General features: G+C 55.6%; 1 protein-coding gene across 1 annotated transcript; it reads left to right on the top strand.

Annotated features, from left to right (window-relative positions):
- Nucleotides 1-6,292: 6,292 nt before the first annotated feature.
- On the top strand, nucleotides 6,293-20,091 carry POFUT2 (protein O-fucosyltransferase 2). Its single transcript, XM_090272175.1, has 9 exons — nucleotides 6,293-6,442; nucleotides 7,644-7,894; nucleotides 10,211-10,355; nucleotides 11,027-11,137; nucleotides 14,571-14,637; nucleotides 16,512-16,637; nucleotides 17,540-17,720; nucleotides 17,947-18,070; nucleotides 19,658-20,091. The coding sequence occupies exons 1-9, from the start codon at nucleotides 6,312-6,314 to the stop codon at nucleotides 19,809-19,811; spliced, it is 1,290 nt and encodes a 429-aa protein (XP_090128301.1). The 5' UTR covers nucleotides 6,293-6,311; the 3' UTR covers nucleotides 19,812-20,091.
- The last annotated feature ends 379 nt before the right edge of the window (nucleotides 20,092-20,470 follow it).

Below are 20,470 nucleotides of genomic sequence, written 5' to 3'. Positions count from 1 at the left end.
CAGAGAAGGGTGGACTGAGCCTATCATTGGTACCTCAGCAGCCTGTCCCAGGAAGGCCACAGGCAAGTGAGGAGCAGGTCACCTTCTTACCAAACACAGGACTCAGCTCCCCGCCACCACATGCCCTGCACCTGTGTTCATGGTCACTGCTAGTGTGGTGACCCACTTGCCAGGCCGCATGCCCCCGAAGGTCAGCGCTGTCTGGCTCCTACTGCCAGCTGTCTTCGGAGCATCCTCAGGAAGCCCAGGCCAGGCCTAACCTGGAGCCCTGACTGCCAGGCCTGGCTCATGGCAAGACCCAGAGGAAGACACTCCAACTGGTCAGCCGGATCTGGGTCCAGCGTTTGTCAGGAGGACACAGGTCTGGGGGGCTGGTGTAAAAACCCCCGGAAGAGCCGACAGGGTGCTGGCAAGGAGGCAGGCACCGTGGGCGAGAGGCTGGGGCTGAGACAGTGACTCTCTCACCTCCTTCAGGGCCCCGTGACCTGGGGACAGATGCCCCTTTCAGGTTGCCATGCAGACTGAAGAAGACACCCTCTGGGCAGCACACGGCATGGGGGGAGCACCCCAAGAGCCATTGCCGCTCGACCGCCCCCCCACAGGGCAGAGCAAGAGAGTCCCTGGGAGGCAGGGCCCACGGGTCCTGCTGGACACTCTGGCCGGGGCTGCTGCTTCCCCATTTTCAACAACATCTACGGAGGACTTAGCATGTGACACGAGAGGGAGGGTGACCAACATGAGGGGACAAAGAGCACCCCCCAAAACCAAATACAGTGGCAGAGGCCATGGAAACTATCAGGTTTGGGCTGGGTGCAGTCACAGGATTGCCCAGATTTAAAATGTAGAGGTGGCCGCTGCCTTGTCCAGGGCCGCAGGGGTGGGCCGGAAGGACACCAGGGACGGCACAGACAGGGGAGCACATGGCCCCGCCCCACCCCCAAACGTCACCTTGGGTAGTTTGCTGTGGTTTAGGATGGAAAGTACCTGGGCTGGGGGATGAACAGTAGGGAAGGATCCGTTAATGAGGAAGTGGCAGAGGGCATGGGACCTGGGTGTTGGGGCGCCCAGGGCAGCTGTGGGTGTGGGCGAGGCCCAGGACAGCGTTCTCATCAGCTGTTCTGAGATTCCCCAGGGCTGGGGGCTCCCTGGGAGGAAGCAAGGTGGCGAGACTGAGGACAAATAGGGGCTGAGGACAGCGGGGTGCCTGCATGAGAGCCCCATCCGGGGACAGGGGCAGGTTAGGTGCCTAGGGCAGGGATGAGTTCCGGGACAGAGGAGGTTCCCAGGACCCTGAGCATCGCTTCACCGCCAGCCCTGTGCCTGCTCGCTTTCAAAGGAATTTTTCTGCTGTTCTCAGGGTCTGGGCTTTCCCAGTTCCGTGAGATTAAGACGGAAAGCTGTGGCTTGCAGTGCGCTGTCCAGTTAGACGATGGACATTCCATCCTGCTCTTTAATGGGACAGTTCTCACATGTCTCCAGGGCTTTGGATGAACCGGTCAGCTCTGGGAAATCTCTCCCAGACCTGGACCATCATTGCCCCGAGGCCAGCTGGGGGCTGGGTGGTGACGGTGCAGGCACAAACGCTGAGTCCACACTTCGGAGGAATCCAGGGCCCAGCCCTCCACCTCCAGAAACTTCTTGTATTCAGAAAACATGCACTTTGCTCAGTGGCCTGGTAAGCGGGGCGGGGAGGGGGGACCTGGGTGAGGGTCAGGGCTAGAAGTGCCTGATAATTTTACAATTTTTTTGTATCTGTAAAACCAGGTGGTTTCTAATGCCCACTTCATTCCAGCATCTCTGCCGCCTGTCATCAACGGCAGCCCCATGAGTATGGCTCCAGGGCTTCCCTGGGCTTCCCTGGTGCCCAGCCCCTCTTTCTAGAAGTGTATTCTGCCAAATTCTACGTGGCTGCCCCCTTGAGCAGTGAGGGCCCCCCCATGGAGAGGAGAGAGAAAGAGAGAGATGGACAGAGAGATAGAGACAGAGACAGAGATGGGAGGGGGAGTAGAGGGGGAGGGGAGGGGGAGGGGTTAGGAAAAAAAGACGGAGCAATAGAGGTACTGAGGGCTAGGGCACATCAGAGGCACCCTAGTTTATTTGCCTCTCCCTCTGGCTATTTACCTCTAAACTCCAGAACATTCTTCTCTTAGCTCAAGGCCCTGAGAGTTCAGTTCTGTCCTTGCAGCCCATGGGTCCCCACCAACATAAGAGGGTGGCCACCTCCAAGAGGCCCAAGGAGGCTCCGAGGAGCCACTGGGCAAGCCTTCAGCATGTGTTGGCTTTACTTCATGTGCCTACATAGTCAATGTCTGACACCAAATCCATTTGATTGTGAAATCGCCCAGCATTCCATGTCCTCGGCGTTGCTTTGGGCTCTGATTCTAAGCCCCTTTGGAGACACTTGCCCAGACATGACTATCTGGTCTGGAAGGTTCCCATGCAGAGGGTTGTGATAAGAGCCTGGCCCACCTTCTCCAGCTCCGACCCTGGTCTGGCGGCTTCGGCCAGAAGCTTGCTATCTCTCCCACAGAAAAGGAGCCAACCCCCCCACCTCCCAGTCTGCAAACCTGCGTCAGCGCAGGCCCTCTGGCCATGGCTGACCACACACTCACACTGCTTGCATCCTGTGTTTGTAGCAAGGTTTCGCAGCATGTTTATGTCACCACTTAGTTCGGTGTTTCCCAGATTCTCAACGGGACTGGCACATGATCATTCATCTCTTATGATACGAACCTTTCTCAGCACATGTCCCAGTGCTGGGATAAAGCACACACGCTGAGTGGGACGTGCGATTTATAACATGGACATCATTACCCCAAATAAGTGCAGGGACAAACAGCACCCAACACATCAGGGACAAGTACAGCTCATCTCAGGAATGCAAGGATGAGTCAACATTATAAAATCTGTTAGTACAGTTCTCTACATTAAGAGATTAAAAAGAGAGAAATCCTTGAACATCTCAAAAGACAGTCAGTCCCACAAAAGCATTTGGTAAAACGCAATCCTTATTACTGAGTTTCATGCACACACAACCAGAAGATCTTCAGGTAGCTAAGAATGGTAGGGAAATTCCTCAATCTCTAACAAACACTGTACTTAATACATTAGGACAGGGGTCAGCAAACTCTGTAAAGGGCCAGAGAGCAAACATTTTAGGTTTTTCAGGTCATGTGGTCTCTGTCCCAACTATTTAACACTGATGTCACAGTATGAAAGCAGCCATTAGGCAACATGTAAATGAACGGGCCTGACTGCATGCCAATAAAACTTGATTTTCAAAGAGAGACCACTGCGGGCAGGATTTGGTCCCCAGCCATGGTTTGCAGACCCCTGTTTTAGAACCATTCATTCATTTTATAGGCAAAGACAAGGAAAAGATGCCTGGTTTTATATCGGAATCCTGGTGAATGAAATAATGTAAGAAAATACAGGTGAACTACAAATACTAAAAAGGCGAAGAAAAAAATACAATTATTTGTATACTTATATGACTATTTGTCTAGAAAATCTAAAACCATCAACTGGCAAATCATCAGAGTTAAAAGTGGCCAATTCTAAGATCAACATACAAAAACAATGGCATTTATTAAAACAGCAATATATAATTATGTTTCATGAGCAAAAGTCTCCATTCATGATAGCAATAAAACCCATAAATAAACACGGAAATAAGTGAATCTGACATAAAAGGAAACTAGAAAACTCTACTGAAATTTAAATAAGTAGAGGGACCAACCCATCCCGGAGCCAGACTCCAGATCACACACCCGTCAGCTTCCAAAGTGTGCCCACATACTCAGTAATTCTGATAAAATTCCTGACAGGAGTGGTTTGAAACAATGAATTCTACACTTCATGTGGAAGAGAAAGTGTGCAAGATTAGCTGAGAAATGCTTTTAAAAGGATGTGCAGAAGGAATTTGCTGTAAAGTCATCATAACTAATGCACTGTTATTGTGCAGAAACTGACAAGCAGATGCACAGGTCAGGACCAGAAGACCAGAGACAGCACCATATATTTGAGGGAATTCAATTTATGATGAAGGTAGCATTTCATGTCAGTGAAGAAAGGATACCTTTTTCAATAAATGATGATGTGACAGCTGGCTGTGCATTTGAAAAATAAAATGTTTCACCCACCAACACACTATGCCGTCGCTCACATTCTCCCTTCCACGTGGCTGCAGCTTCTCTGCGAACCCCAGAGATGCGCAGGCTGCTCCCCACTTGCAGATGAGGACAGAGTCCCCAGCCATGCCTGCTTCTGGGGGGGTCCCCGGGGGTGTAGGGGAGTTTGTGATTCAGCTACAGTGTATTAGGCTGAGGAGACTCTGGATAAGGGACCCTCCACTCCTTTCTGGGTTCTCAAGGGCTAGGTCTAAATATAGCCAACCCCCCCTGAGGTCAACCCTCTGCAGTTTTAGGGACTCTCCTGGAAAAATTTGCAAATCCTGGCCAGATGCAGAGCCCCAGAGCAAAGAGGGCAAGGGTCCTGTAGAGGTGCTACCCACTTGGGGGTCTCCTTTCGAATCAGCAGAAGTCCCTGTTCTGCACTTCATTCCAAAGAGGGACACCCAGACCCCCTCCCCGCCACCCCATCTGTTTGTGGTTCTGTTGACGCTATCATCTGAGCGGGCTGAGATGAGTCCTTGAAACCAGCTCTTCAAACATAAATAAGCAGCCTGTTTCATGAGACAATGTGCGCACTCTGACGTTTGCCAGTGTTGATCTCAGTCAGAGACACTGCGGGACAGATGCTCAGCGGGTCCCCTTCCTGCACCCCCCTCAACCCCTACCATTGTGACTGCTGACCAGGCCTCCCTAAGGTTGCCCCTTCCCTCTCCTCCTCTGCCCCACCCCTACGGCCTGCCCCACGTAGGCTGGGAGGCGTTTGTGAATGTGGCTGTAACCTGGGGACATGATTGAATCAAGCTGAGCAGCAGGAGCACTGGGCTCCTCTGGGACACACGGTCTGCTCCCCTCTCTGAAGAGGACACACACACACACACACACACACACACACGTGTGCCTCAGCCCTGCAGGTGTTTGTCCCCCACTCCCTCCCTTCACTCTGATACCAACACAGCCCTCCCTACTGTGGCATCCCAGCTTCCAGAAGAATCTCCCTGTCCCCCTTCAGAGACTCCCAGGCTCAGTTTTTCCCATGTATCTCCCACTCCAGGGTCGGGGTCCGGGTATCTAGCGCTGGAACTTCGGAGAACTGTGGGGAGAGATGAGACCCCAAGGGCCCAGTGGGGATCAAAGCACCGGCCCCAGGTCTCACAAACCACATCTGTCTGGACCTCAGGCCAAATGGGGGCTCCTTCTCTCTTCTTAGGTGAGGATCCTGTGGCTCTTTGGGGGGGGCTGGGCCAGTCCGAGGAGAAGTAGCTCTGGGTGTTTCCAGGGCAGGAAAGACGTGGGCCCAAGTCTGAGACAACCAGCTCCTTCGTCTTGTCTGGAGGCTCCTCATGCGCCCAGCCCTGTTCCCTTCTGCCTCCTTCCCCTCGGTCCCTCGGGAGCCAAGGGGCTTGGGAAGAGCTCTCCTGCCCTCTTGTGGCCCAGCGGCTGCGGGAGCACGCTGCAGGGATCGCGTGTGAGCAAGCGCTTTCTCCAAACTGCACGCCCAGTCAATAATCTTCACCATCCGAGATTGTTGTGCAGAAGAAAGCTAGTTCCAGTTACTTGTATAAAAGTTTCTTTTTTCTTTTAATGAAAGACGCTTAAAACCTCTGCTAGTCACTGCTGGTAAGGACCGTAGTCCAGGTCTATCAGCAGAGGTGGCAGGGTAGGGGAGGAGAGGGGAGGCACGCCTCCCTTGGGTGACGGATGACGAACTGGGGAGTGGGTGCCCGTGCCTCCGGGAGGTGCTCCCGAAAGAAACAATGGTAGAAGGGACGCAAACGGCACCTCCTGGAATGGGCAGGGGAAGAGTCACCACGCGGGGCCTGGGGGCTGGAGCAAGGCCAGGCACCTGCGAGCACGGTCCGAGTGCTGCCCTTGCTCCGCCGCACTGGCCAGGGGAGGAACGCAGAACCCACGCCCAGACCCCCGCAGCCTGCAGGAAGTGACATTCTTGCTACTGAACGCGCGGCCCCGCCCAGTCCAAGGCCCAGACCCAGTCTGGAACCCCAGCTGCCCCGTGCGTTTGGCTCCGGAGACGTCCGGGCTCGGGATGACGCACAACGTCTGTGCGGCCCGGGACCCGCGGCGTTGCCGTGGCTACAGGTGACGCTCCCAGCGTGGACCAGCGGGCGGGCGCTTCCGGAGCGGGGCGTAGTCGCCGGAAGTGCGTGGCCGCCCGGGGCCATGGCGGCGCTCGGCGTCGTCTACCTGCTTCTTGGGGCAGTGTCGTGGCGATCGGCCTGGGCCTCGGGCGAGGAGTTCTGGCCCGGACAGTCGGCGGCCGACATCCTGTCGGGGGCGGCGTCCCGCAGAAGGTAAACGCGTATCCGCGTAATCAGCGGGGCTACCGGGGCGGCGGGCACTATGGGGCGGTGGGGGCGGGGCTCGTGGCCCGGGGCAGGAGGAGGTGGACGCGAGCCAGGGTCGCCCTAGGCGGACGCGACTTAGGAGACCGAGGAAGGGCAGGCTGTGGGTCAGCGTTAAGGGACAGGCCCGGGGACCCTGATAGGTGATGCGGGTTCTTGCCAGGGTTTCGCGGAGTCTCTTGAATCAGATGCTCGAATGGGGTGGATCTTAAGAAAGTGCAGCTTTGTTTATCTGCACGGAGTTTCGGTCTCCATCCAGATGTTGGTTGTTCAAGTCTCGGGCATAACAAAATAAGGGCCAGTGCAGGTCACCTTGGTACAAAACAGACACTGTGCAGGGTGAGGGGGTGCAGAGATGGTAGACGGGCCCTTTCTCCTGGGGTTTGCAGACCCAAGCCTGGGATTACACACGCCTTCATCTGCGGTAACGGAAGTTGTGGAAAGAACGCAATGTAGAGAAGGGAGTGAGGCTGAGGGTCCCTGCCTGGGTCTTTGTAGCGGCGGTAGCGCTGCTTTGGATAGGGCAGCAGTTCTCGAAAGCGTTACCAGGGTCCCGGTGAGGTGGCATACTATTTTTGTAGTAACACCATGATGGTTTTTACCTTTTTCACTCTCTTTCTTCCACGGGTTTACTGGGTGGTTTTTCCAGAGACCACCTGTGATATCCCAATACGATGAATGCAGCAGCCGATGAGAAGGCAGCTATCATGAGACCAAAAGGAGGTTTGCAAAAATTACAAACATTGCCACTCTTTTCACCAATTGTTCTTGTTTTGAAAAATAGTAACTTTTCACTTAAAAATGTTAATGGTAACGTGTAATAGGTTTATTGTTATTTTGAAGTGACTTAACACATACTTTTTAACATTCTTACGTTAACTTTTAATACAGGAATTAATTGTTAAGAGTCTGACGTGGGTGTAGAGTGCTGGGCTTCGTTGTGAGTTACTGCTAGTTGTTAAGCAGATGCTGCTTCTACTTGTGGGTTATATAAGTCATCAGACAGACGGAAGAGGGTGGGCAGCTGCCTCCACTTTACCGACTGGAAAGCCCCAGGGTGGGGTGAGCACCTGTGCATCACAGGTGCATCCAGGCTTTCTATCCAGAGGCCTCCTTGCTGAAGCACCGCTGTCCTGCTCCTCCCTGCCAGGTATCTTCTGTATGATATCAACCCCCCGGAGGGTTTCAACCTCCGCAGGGACGTCTACATCCGCATCGCCTCCCTCCTGAAGACCCTGCTGAAGACTGAGGAGTGGGTGCTGGTGCTGCCCCCGTGGGGCCGTCTCTACCACTGGCAGAGCCCTGACATTCACCAGGTCCGGATTCCCTGGTCCGACTTTTTTGATCTTCCAAGTCTCAATAGAAACATCCCTGTCATTGAATATGAGCAGTTCATTGCAGGTGAGGTGCTGGCACCGGTGTGGACGGCAGGCCAGGCCGCGAGCTCGGCCAGTGGGCTTTCTCACTGGGCCTGTTGTTTGTAGCCTTTGCTCTACGGAGGGGCGGCGTATGCTTCCATTTCCCACACTACACAGTGATCTTGGTCTTGCCTTAATTTTTCTGGGGAAGTGGATCTGAAGTGTATGAGCTCTGTGCCCCCTCGCCCCGGACAACCGTGGGAGCCTGGCGAGTGAGGGAAGTGCAGTTAGAGCTGCCGTGGGAAAGCCGCTGCCACAGGGGCGAGGGGTGTCCTAGCGGGGCTTGGCTCCCTGCGCAGAAGAGGTCACTTTACCTGAAGGAAAACAAGAGGCGTGTATGGCACTGAGCTTGTGATGTCCCCTGCAGTGCTGGTGAAGGCTTGCAACAATACGCTGTTTCATTTAGTCCTGCTTAACCTTCCTGTTTTAATGTTTCAGAAAGAGAGGAGTTAAAGATTTTCTTAGAATAAAGGCATTTCGAGTTTACTGTAGTTTTGTTTAGAAGACATAAACTTAAAAAGTCAGTGACACCTCTTCTGCTTCCTAGAGAGGCCTAGAGGAGCCAGTCACAGTCTCTAAAGCTCTGATACACTGTAACGTTTATTGATGAGTCACAGCCTCTAAGCGGCTGATACTCTGTGACAGTCATTGGTGGGGCAGGGCTCTAAGCTGCCCACCCGCTGTAAGGTTGATTGAGTTCCTACTCTGCAGGGACCTGGACAGCTTAGGATGGGTTCTCACACGGCAGATGGTGGCTCGCGCATCTTCATTTTTCAAGTTCTGTCCTCGCTGCACCTCGGCCGCTGTCACCTTGCTGTGTTTCCGTGCCAGCATCAGTCCTGCGAGTGCCGCAGGCCCAGACCACATAGGGCGCCCCTTCTCGGTAGAGGCAGACTCTACGACTGTACAAAGTACCCTTGGAACTCTTCGTCCCCCAACCCAGGGTGAAAGATGTCACCGGGCGTTTAATCCGACGTGACTTAGCCTAGGAAACTATCTGCCCTTGGTCGGAACCCAGGTTACAGAGCCTCTCAGAGAACCTGCCCTTCACCTTCCTGCAGGGTGGGGTGGTGGGTGTCCTGACAGGTGGGCACAGGGGCGGGCCTGGGCTTTAGCCATTGGAGATTGTGCTTAGTGACTGGAAACTGCAACTACGTGGGGACGGCGGACAGGTGCCCTCGCTGCTGCTCTCCAGACCCCACCCCTGGAGCCGGAGCTGCCGGGGCGGGGGAAGACGGCGTGCCCTGGGTGACATGCTTGCAGGCGGGCAGGACGGCTTTGCCTCCCCCTGTCCGACTAGCTGACTGCTTCGCTGCTTCCTCCCCTCCAAAGGGAGACAGGCAGGGGTGCCCATCCTAGGATGGGGTGCTGGGGCCACACACCAGCCTCTTGGTGTCTCGTCACTTTCCCCTCACTTAAGAGGAGCTCCTGGAGCTCTGGCATCGGGTGTCACTGCCACGAGCTGTTAGTGCCCAAGCGAGAGTGAATGTGGAAAGGACAGAATTCCACTTGCCCTGGCTCTCTCCTTACTTGGCTCGTTTGTTCCGACTTTGAACAACTCTTTGACCACCACAGATGGGGTGGGCACATTCTAGGTGTGGGTGGGAGCAGTGGGTAAGGGGCACACAGGCCCCTGCTCTCCTGGAGCCCCTGTGGGGAATGAGGAGCGGCAAACAAAGAAGTAGGTTATTGAAACGCGCAGTGTTTGTGATGCTGAATGTGTAGGGCGGAGAAGGAAGCAGGCGGGGTCCGCAGCATTGGAGAGGCGGTGGCCGTGGTCCAGGAAGGCGTCCCAGGGGTTGCGAACAAGCCCTTGCTGGGGTTGGGTGGGGAAGGTGGGGGTGGCGGTCCAGCCGGGGATTACTGTTCAGAGTTCCCAGGGAGGGAGCACGCTGATGCAGCAGAGGCACAGCGTGGGGGCCAGCCCCAAGAGGGGCCCAGGAGAGGAGGATGAGAGAGTGGGTGGGGTCTGTGGCCGGAGTGAGGCCCAGCCCTGCCTTCAGGGAAGTGGGGCTGCAGGGGTGAAGAGAAGGTTGAGGGCAAGCCCAGGTGCTGTAAGAGGTCACAGCCAAGGCCTGAACCAGCTCCACCACGCCAGGCTAGCCCACTCACCTCCTTCGGGGCCCCTGTGCGCTGATGTCATCTGTTCTGTGCCAGCTCCACTTCAGTAAGCTTCCTCCAGCCCTTCCTGGAAAGAAGGTGGCCTTAACTAAAGAAATAGTTCTCTACCAATGACAGTCTGATGGGGGCCACACGTGTGCTCTGGTTACTGTTTATTGTCGGTCTCGGTCTCTTCCAGAGTCTGGTGGGCCCTTCATCGACCAGGTGTATGTCCTGCAAAGTTACGCAGAAGGGTGGAAAGAGGGGACCTGGGAAGAGAAGATTGATGACCGGCCCTGCATCGACCCGCTGCTGTATTCACAGGACAAACACGAGTACTACAGGTATGGTTGGGCGAGGCTTCCACGTGCCGGTGAGAGGTCTGGGGTCATCCCCCAGCGTCTGGAGCGGCCCATGTGAGCCCATGACCACACTCCCCACCTGCCAGCCACTGCTTGCTTACTAAGGGGAAGGTCTCGCCTCGGCCTCCCTCCTTGTCCCCTGTTCATAGATGCCTCGGGCCATTTACCGAGCTGAGACACGGTCACCTTTCCCACATTGTTCACTGTGCTGGAACCAGGTCCTGAAAGTGGCGGTCTTGTCCCTGTAGTTGTAAGTTGCTATCAGAAGACGCCTCAGCAGCTCCGACAGTCTGAGTGACACAGAAGCTCTTCAGAAGAGCGTCGTTTTAGGGACTGGTACCGTCACAGCTCTGGCACTGAAGCAGGAGGTGCCATGTCCATCAGGTTCCTTCCGGACTGCCCCTGCTTTTCCATCACTGTCCCATCACAGGTCCTGAACAGAACTTCAGTGGTCTCACCAAGTCAGATGAAATTTATGGTTTCTTTAAAAATTCCCATAAGGACATTGCTGCCGCTAATCATGCCCAATCAGCTCTCCCTAGGAGAAGGCCTGAGTCTGTCAAGGTCGAGGTGTATGCGAACGCATCCAGATTTTACCTGCTGCCTGGGAAAAACAAGCTGAACTAAGGGCTCCTGTGGCTCTTCTTTTCCAGAGGATGGTTTTGGGGTTATGAAGAAACAAGGGGTTTAAACGTGTCCTGTCTGTCTGTTCAAGGATCGGCTTCTATCATCGCGCCCGTGCTTTTGAGAAACACGTCCGCCCGGTAGGTGCCTGCGCCGTCCGCTCAGTGACGGGCCAGGACGTGAGGGTGTGCATGTGTGCGCATGTCCGAATCTATGCATGTGGGTGCCTGTGCCCATGCAAATGTGGGCACTGAACATGCATGTGCGTGTGCTCATGTGAAAGTGAACTGGGAGTGTGTGCGTGTGTGTACGTGCATGTGTATGTGCACATGTGCACTCTGTCCTGGTGGCATTGGAGCGCCTCCTGGCTGGGACCCATGTGGGGTCACTGGAGAGTTAGACCTTGTCCCCTCCCCCGCACACACTTCGCAGCGAGGCGGGCCAGGCATTGGGATCCAGCCAGGAGGGGGCCCAGTTTTGGCTCGGCGGCACCCACACCAAGGCTCTGCCGCAGGTGCGGTGCGTTGCCCCCATGGGGTTCTCCCCAGAGCTGCTGCACTTTTGAACTGCATGGCGGGGGTCACATTGCTGGTCATACAGCTGATGACCAGTGGGGTCAGACTCACCTGCTTCCCTCAGGGGTCCCTGTCTGAGGTGACGGTGACAGGCTGGGGCCCAGCTGGGTGCAGTGGGTGTAAAGACGGCCTTTGAGGGATGGGGGGCAGTGAAGAAGAAGAGGACAGGATGCAGGCGGTGGGCTGGACCAGAGGGGGCACCCATTTTATTTTCTTCGTCTGTCCTGGTCATGGCGAAGTGCTCCCGCGGCAGAGGGGACAGGTGGCTGAGGCAGGTGAGGGCAGAGACAGAGCTGGAAGAGCAGGGCCGGGGGGCTTTGAGATGACCCACTGAGATGCCGGGGTGGTGGAGGGGCACGGTGCTTCCCATCTGGGTCACTGCTGAAATGAGGCTTTCTTGGCAACCCCTCAAACCTGACCTTGGTGAGGTCAGAGGAGTGACAGGAGCCTCCTCCAGAAATGCTGCTCTGCGTGGCTGCTCCTGGCCTCTGCTGGAAGTGGGTCAGCCCCCGCCCCCCGCGGTCCTCTCCCTCGTGCCCTGTGCCTCTCGGACCGCAGCTGCCCTCGCTCGCCACTGGGTGGCGCCGAGAGGTCCCTGAGAAGGCGCGAGTCCACCAGCTTGCTTTGTGAAGCAGACTCTGGAGTGGGACGGGGGCTTGGCAGCCAGGCAGCCATGTTCTTAGAAGTTTCCTGCAGGTTGAGTTGCTGGGGGTTGTGGGCCCCTTGCTGTTTGCTCCCTGTAGTCTGAAGTAGGCGCATGGGGAGGCCTCCTGGGATGGCCCCACTGCTGCCCCTTGAGCCCTGGGGAGCACAACGCCCAGGGTCGCCGTTTGTGCATCTCTGAGGCCTGAGTGATGGTCTGCAGATCACAGCAGGATCACAATCCTGCCCCTGGTGTGCCAGGCAGGACCCCTCCTCATCTCTTTCAGCCCTTTTCTTTGTGTGAGGACCACCATAGGGCATGCTAGGCCTTTGTAAGCAAAATGCAAGTAGGTCCATCATAGGCCAGCAGACATCTGTTCAAGGAACCGGATATCCACTTACAGAAAAGTCGGAGCACAGATTACAGGGCCCGGCTGTGAGCTCTAGCTTCCCTAGTGCCTTAAGGCAGCATCCTCACTAGAAAACGTTCGGGTTTCAAAAGCAGATCTGGCTGAAGTTTGGACCTGTGGGACATGGATGCTTGCTGGTCACTTTTCTCTGAGTCTCATTTTATGGGTAAGGATACAGCTGCACCCAAAAGGAGACTCGTGCCCAGAGAGAAGGCCCCTCGATTTAGGAGCGAGGGCAGCGGGGAAAGGCCAAACTCTGAGAGCCACAGACTAGACAGTTAGGGGGAGTCACCCACCGGACAGCAAGCTGAGCGCCAGGGGGATGGAGACCTAGAGTGAAAACAAAGCTGTAAAGCTTCTAGAAGAAAACAGCATGGAGACCGTGGGTGGGGAGAGATTTCTTAAGATACAGAAAGCATTAACCAAAAAAATGATTGGTAAATGCAGTCGCATTAAAGTTAAGAATTTCTGTCCATCGGAAGGCACCATTAAAAAACAGAAAGACCACAGAGAAGGAGGAGGCATTTGGAGCATATTTGATCCCTGAAGAGCCAGTGCAGGAAATGGACAGAGTTCCTAAAAATCAGTGAACAAAAGACAGGTGCCTTGCAGTAAACTCGGCAAAAGGCACGGAGGAAACAGGCTGCCTGTTAGGCCTGGAGGGTGCCCTCTGCCCCGTCGGTGACCGCTGCAGGCCACCCACACTCTGGGAAGGACGAGGAGAGTGGATCCCTGGTCTGTTAGTTTGTGTTTCTTTGATGTCAGAGTGAAGCACTCTTCTGAAGCTTTTCTTATAAAGCACCATTTTAAATCTTGACAATCTCTGTCTCTGCAGTTTTTAATTTTTCCATATTCACATTTATTAGTCTGTTCTTCAGTGACTTCTGGGTTTTTTTTTATTCCGACCTTTACCATCCCAATATTCTTTTTTTTTTTTTAATAATTTTATTTACTTGTTTGTTTATTTTTATAGAGAGGGGAAAGGAGAAAGAGAGAGAAACATCACTGTGTGGTTGCCTCTCACTCGCGCCCCCAACTGGGGACCTGACGTGCAACCTAGTCATGTGCTCTGACTGGGAATTGAACCAGCGACACTTGGCTCGCAGGCTGATGCTCAATCCACTGAGCCACAGCAACCAGGGCTCAATATTCTTAACCATTCTTTCAAATTCCACTCTCACGGTTTGAGTTTCCACATTTCACGTTGCCCACCAAGGACTTGCTTTGTTGGAGTGAAGGCTCCTGGACCTCCCCCCACCTCCCCAGCGCCCTCTTCTCTCCATGGCTGTCTGCCCACCCGCTCGCCCATCGCATGTGGACGTGGGCCTGTCTCTGGAGTGTCCCCTCTGTGTTCTGATGCTGCAGGTGGTTGGGTGACCTCGTAAAGCACAGCCTCTCTTGGCCCTCACTTTGCAGGAAAGGGACAAGCTGTTGTCACCGAAGGTGCTAGCTTTGGGCTTGAGAGACATAAACAGCCTAAGGAGGACCTAGCCCCTGCCTTATTGGGGCCATTGTTTAAAGACAGGAGTAAATACTGACTTGTGTGCCTTTGTGGTATCCGTCGTTACACGGCTTCGCCCTTTAGCCACTGATGTGTGGAGTTAAGTAATGGATTTTTCTCCTATTGAACCATCTTTTTCATTCCTTGGGTGAACCTAATTTGTCATGCGTGTTACTTCTTCAATACACTGCTGGTGTCTGCTTGCTGGTTTGATTGGATTTGTTTGTTTTCTTTTTTTGCATCGATAGTCAAAAGTGGGCTTGGAACCCGGTGGCTGGGACAGGTGAGACTTCAGGAATGCTAGAGGGTCAGCAGTAACCTGCCCACACGCACCCTGGTGACCCACAAAGTTGGTGCCCTCAGAATTCGTCTCTGGTGGCCCCTGGAGCATGTGAAGGTCATTGTTTTTAAAGCTAAACTTTCTTTTCCTGTTGTTTAAAAATAGGTCCGTGATGTTAGACAGAGCCGAGAACCTCCTTCATGACCACTACGGAGGAAAGGAGTACTGGGACGTAAGTGCCACTGGGGGAAGTTTTCAAAGTTGCTTACATCGTTTTCAGTTGTTTAGTTTTTGAAAATCTGACAGTTGACAACTCTTACTTTCAACCTCGGTGACTGAGACCGTAAGGCCCTGAGCAGTACTGGGTGCGGGTATAGCTGTGAATTCTCCCCACCACACTCGGTGCTCCGGTGGGGGCTCGGGTGTGTCCGGGGCCTCAGGGTGCTGGTCCCCAGTGGCTGTCAGCCGCCAGCCCCTCCCGCATCTGCGTCAGCCTGGCCTTTCCCGTTGCCTCGTGCAAGAGCTGCATTTGGGGCTCTTTCCGCTCATCTCTCTTCAGCATTGACAAGGAGGGTATTTTCTGCCATGAGCGCTCCATCTCTGCTTCGATGGGGGGCTGGCTCTGGGTGACTTGATGCCACAGTCGTGGTGAATGAAGGGTGACAGGACTTGGACGGTGGCTTCTCTCTGGGCAGCAACATTCTGCTGACACAGTGGCCTGGGTGGCAGCTTGCTCATCAGGCACAGCCCTTGCTGCTGTGGGACAAGGGCAGGCAGCATGTCCTGAGAAAAGCCGGAGGCTACCAGGTGGGGCACTGTCCCAGCCTCTTGGGGGCCTGGCCTGTCGCGGCTCTTCTGGGCGAGGGGGCGGCCTTCCTCATGGAGAGCTGCATGCAGGTGTCCCGCGGGGGCGGGGCGGGGGACATAGGGACACTGCGAGGGGCACCTGCCCTGCTGGATCAGCACGGCCCACTCAGCTGCCAGTGTCACCCAGGTCCTAGCGTGTAGATGGAAACTGGTTCTCAGAAGATGAGTTGTTCTGGTGCCGAAAAAGATAAATAAATAAACAAACATTTTTAGGTAAATTCCAGCTGTCTTAAAGAAAAAACTCACGCTGCACTCACCTGCAAGGCAGCTGGTTTCTCCCACCTGTGGGATTTGGTAGCCCTCCGCCTGGTCCCGTCCAAGAGGCCCTGTATAAGGACAGTTTGTGGGACCCTGTGTGCCCTGGTGCTCCCTGGCCACCATGGCTGTGCCCTTGGCAGCCCCGCCAAGCAGTCGGCTTGATTTTTGTCATCTTCATGGGTTCCCAGGTTTGTTAATTGAGTTGCAGGTTTGTTATTTATGGCAAGTAATTTCTTTAAAGGAAAAACACTGTATTTTGTGTTCAAGAAAAAGCAGTTTGTGTCCTGTTATCGGTACACCTGGTTTACGATAAAGGGTGGTGCCCACGTTGCTTCTTAGCCATGAGTAGCCGGCTTGTCCTCATCCTGGGGTGCCCACTTCCTATTGCTGTGGGTCAGGAGGCTGAAGACATGGGGGTCGCCTCGCCCGTGCAGCCACGGACCTCCTCTGCTGCCAGGGTCTGCCCCGTCCAGGGTCACGGGGCCTCCTGTTGGCAGGCTCCCTGGGCACGTGACCTGGGTGCCTCCTGGGCGGGTCATTTCAGAAGCATCAGGTGCCATTGTTATCACTGCTGCTGTAGCAATGCTGTGCCTCTCAGCATTGTGGTCCCCCACAGTGCCAGTCACTCAGTCGGGGCTCGGCCCTCCGGGGGAGGGCATGGGGCGCGGCTGTTGGCCTGTAGAGCCCCTGCCGCATGCTGGCGTCCTCGGGAGCGCGCCCTTCACTGACTGACGCAGTAATGTTTGCTGACTCATCACCCTGCTGGGTGGCCCCAGCGACAGAGTACGCACCCATGCACGGCTCAGCCCTCCTGAGGGCCAGCTTGTTGTCCTTGGCATTTCCGTCAGGTTTGGGGGCTGGGCTCCGGATCTGCCAGGGCCCCAGGGCTTGTCCCAGGGGTCGGGTGGGGGCTGAGCTGGGCAGCCCCCTGCAGCGCGCAGATGGGCTGGGGCCTCAGCTGTGCTCTCTCCACACCCCCAGACGCGGCGGAGCATGGTGTTTGCCAGGCACCTGCGGGCGGTAGGTGACGAGTTCAGAAGTAAATATCTTAATTCCACAAACGAGGCCGACAGGATCCCCTACGAGGAGGACTGGACTAAGATGAAGGTAGTTTCTGTCTCTTTAATTAGAGGAAATTAAATTATCTTTTTAGATGTGTAATAATGAACTCCTTACTTTATAGCAGGTGGGGCGTGGCATGATTGTCACCTTCCGTGTCACCTCCCTTAACACAGTCCACATTCATTACTCTCATTCCCATGGATGCCCTCATTAGGAAACCCCCCCTACACACATACACACCGTGCAAATTCAGTGAAATTGCTAGGACTGCTTTTCTTCCGTGAATGGAATGGGAAATTACTGCAGGTTCTGACAGCCCAGAGGGTCACTCTTAGAGGGACAGGTGGTAACATACCTGCGAGCAGAAAGTAAAAGATTATATTACATTCGGTGTTTTTTTCTTTATAATACAAGAGCAATAAAAAAATTTTTAAAAAGGCAAGATTCATCCACACCACCCAAAGCACTCCTCGCCCTTTTGGTCTGTCATCGTCCCTTTTAAAAAATCTTTTTCTGAAAGGTTGGGTTTTCCTATAGTTTAATTTTAACAAATCATGTGTCGCTTTCTCAGATTGAGGTTTTTACCAGCAGACTATCGCGCAGAGCGGGACTCCATTTCACCTGCTCGCTCTCTTACGGGGCAGCTGGCTGTTTCAGGGGGAATGGCGTTGTTCAAGTGCTGATTAGTGGGTGTGTGGGTGGTTTTTACTGGACAAATATACCAAGTGGAAGGTTTTTCTCTTGCACTCACATCAAAGGGTGTGATAATTAGTCACTCCATGGCCTTAGAAAGATATCCTGTTCACCTGAGAGTCCTTCAGGGAGACTCACAGGGCGGGACGCTGCATGTGGAACGCTCGTCCACTCTGCATCTCCCAGGTGCCAGCACCTGGGGGCTGACACAGCTCGTAGGTCCACCTCACTGTATCCCGGTCCTCCTCTGCCAGGTCAAGCTGGGCTCCTCGCTGGGGGGCCCGTACCTCGGTGTCCACCTGAGAAGGAAAGATTTCATCTGGGGCCACAGGGAGGACGTGCCCAGTCTGGACGGGGCTGTGAAGAAGATACGCAGCCTCATGAAGACCCACGGGCTAGACAAGGTGTTTGTGGCCACAGACGCCGTCAGGACAGGTCAGCAACTCTGGCTCCTGTCCGTCTCTTCTGACCTGGGCGTGCATGCTGACCCTCAGCTGTGGTGCTAGGAGGGGAACCCTGAATTTTGTGGTTTTGTCCTCTGGCTTCTGTAGCCAGTTTCTGAAGAATCAACGTGTCACAGAGGATGCATGTAACCCTGATAGGCAGACGCCCACTGGCACCTGCGTATCCCCATTCAACGTCCTCTCCTTGTAATTTGCAGAATATGAGGAGCTGAAAAAGTTGTTACCAGAGATGGTGAGGTTTGAGCCCACGTGGGAGGAGCTGGAGCTCTACAAAGACGGGGGCGTGGCCATTATCGACCAGTGGATCTGCTCACATGCCAGGTACTTGGAGTTGGGGGCTCGCTTGGTCGTGTTTCACAAGGTTCATGAGTCTCAGGCACCTGACAGTCAAAACAGACAGTTCCGTGTATGTCGGTCACTGCCTCACACCTGCTCCCTTGTAACATTGTGGTCAGTGGTCCTTAGGCTGGTGTCAGTTGTCTGTTCCGTTCCTTTGGTCCGTGGTGTTCTGCCACCATTGCTTCACCCAGAACCTCTCCTCTGTGTGATGTTGTCAAAGGAGGGCGAGTGTGGAGCACCGAGGGCCCCGCCTTCATTCCTAGCCCTGTCTGCCCAGGAGCAGTCCCCGCCCTGGGGTCCGTCCCGCTGGCCCAGGAGCGATCCCTACCCTGGGGTCCGTCCCGCCGGCTGAGGAGCAGTCCCCGCCCTGGGGTCCCTCCCACCGGCCCAGGAGCAGCCCCCACCCTGGGGTCCCTCCCGCCTGCCCAGGAGCAGTCCCCGCCCTGGGGTCCCTCCCGCCGGCCCAGGAGCAGCCCCCACCTTGGGGTCCCTCCCGCCGGCCCAGGAGCAGTCCCTACCCTGGGGTCTGTCCCGCCTGCCCAGGAGCAGTCCCTGCCCTGGGGTCTGTCCTGCCGGCTCAGGAGCACCCACCACCATGGGGTCCCTCCCGCCAGCCCAGGAGCAGCCCCCACCCTGGGGTCCGTCCTTGATGAGGGGGCACAGGGCATGCTGAGTCCGAGAGCACAGGCCCTCTCCCTTGTCCTTCCCAGGGGACTGCTCCTGTAGGAGGCAGCGTGCCCAAGCGAGAGTCGGTCAGGTCTCCCTGTGGTTCCTCTAAGGACTCCTCTGCACTTTGGTGCTGGGAGGAGCTCAGCAAGAACACTTGGAGTAAAGTGGGAAATAAAAGTGTAGTAGCATATTTTCTCAGGATTCTCGGACCCCTGGGTGGCTGTGCGTGTTTGGGTTCATGGGTCAACGTGTGCATCTGTCCCTGTGTGTGCAGGGCGCTGCAGGAGAGTCCCTTTGCCCCCGCTGAGCGGGCGGAGTTGGGGAACGGGCTCAGCCCCAGCAGGGTGGGAGGTGGGTTGGGGCCCAGAGACTCAGCCTGTACCTCAGGCCCCCTCCCCTCGGGCCCCCTCCCCTCGGGCTTTTGAGCTAGAGACTTACAGCTCTGTCCCCTGAGCCCCACAGTTCTGTGGGTATTTTGAGCATAGTGCTTCTGCCACCTGCCTTCCACAGACCCAAACCTGGCGGACATGTTGGGGGGCACAGTCTGTGCCTTTGTTCCAAGACCACCATCCTGGAGGGGGCTGGCGGCTGGAAGCTGCAGGTGATTTCTTCCCATCGCCCCAGCCTTGCTTGTGGGTCTGAGCCCTCGCCTCGGAGCCAGAATCGAGCAGGTGTCTCGAGTCGGCCCCCCTGCAGGGCTCTGTCTCCTGAGCACCCGAGACTCAACCAGGCCCCACCAGCGTGGCCTAGGAGCGCCTCTAGTTTCTGCTCAGTGCGTCAGCCCTGACTGCTCAGCCGTGATGACGGCCACAGAGTGCCGGGGTCCGGCAGGCGTCCGGGCGTGTTCGAGCCCGCGGCCAGTTCTCTGTGACTCTGGTGACCTCTGCTGTTGCCTTGCAGGTTCTTCATAGGCACCTCCGTCTCCACGTTCTCTTTTCGGATACACGAGGAAAGGGAGATCCTGGGGTTGGACCCCAAGACAACCTACAACCGGTTTTGTGGGGACCGGGAGAAAGCGTGCGAGCAGCCCACGCACTGGAGGATCGCATACTGAGTGGGCACCTTGGTGCCCATGCCTTGCCCCCATTTTACACGCAGAGGCTTGCTAGCTGCCCCCTAATGACACTTGTCACCATGGGGTCACTTCTGCCCCTGGCCAGTGGCTAGACAGACAAGCCGTCACATCTCAGGGTCTCAGGCCCAGAGGCCACACGTGTGGGCACAGCCACTCATGAGCCATGGCCTGAGCTGCACCGCCCCTGGGGTGTGCCCGTCCTCGGCACCTCCTCTAGCTGTCGCCACCTACGAAGAGGTGCTGCCACTCTCTGGGGACTGTGAGGCCCTGAACCACGTCTCAACCGCCAGCAAGGCCCCTGGCGTGTTTGGCTCCGCCTGGAGGGCTTTCCCCTGTGAGTCAAGGGCAGGTGCGGCGTGTGAGCGGCTCCCGTCCTGGGGGTGCTGCAGAGCTGGTGATTCCCGGGCGGGGGCGGTGCGATTTGGGTCTGTAGGTCCGTCGTCATAACTCCTGTGTTGGCCCCCAAAGCAGAGCCCTTAGTTCTGCACTTCTGCCCTGAGTGAGACCTCGTGTGCGCAGGAGGGAGGGTGGGCCGCTGCCCCCCCAGAGCCCTGTCGGAGGGGGCTGTGAAGTGATCGCTCTCCTCCCCAGGTCAGAGTGCTAGAAAGTTCCCTGGCAGGTCTGCCGTGTTATGGCGT

This window comes from Furipterus horrens, unplaced genomic scaffold (genome assembly GCF_987537825.1).
Source record: "Furipterus horrens unplaced genomic scaffold, mFurHor1.1.pri manual_scaffold_1, whole genome shotgun sequence".
In the NCBI taxonomy this organism is placed as follows: domain Eukaryota; kingdom Metazoa; phylum Chordata; class Mammalia; order Chiroptera; family Furipteridae; genus Furipterus; species Furipterus horrens.
This window is presented reverse-complemented; position numbering and strand designations above follow the sequence as displayed.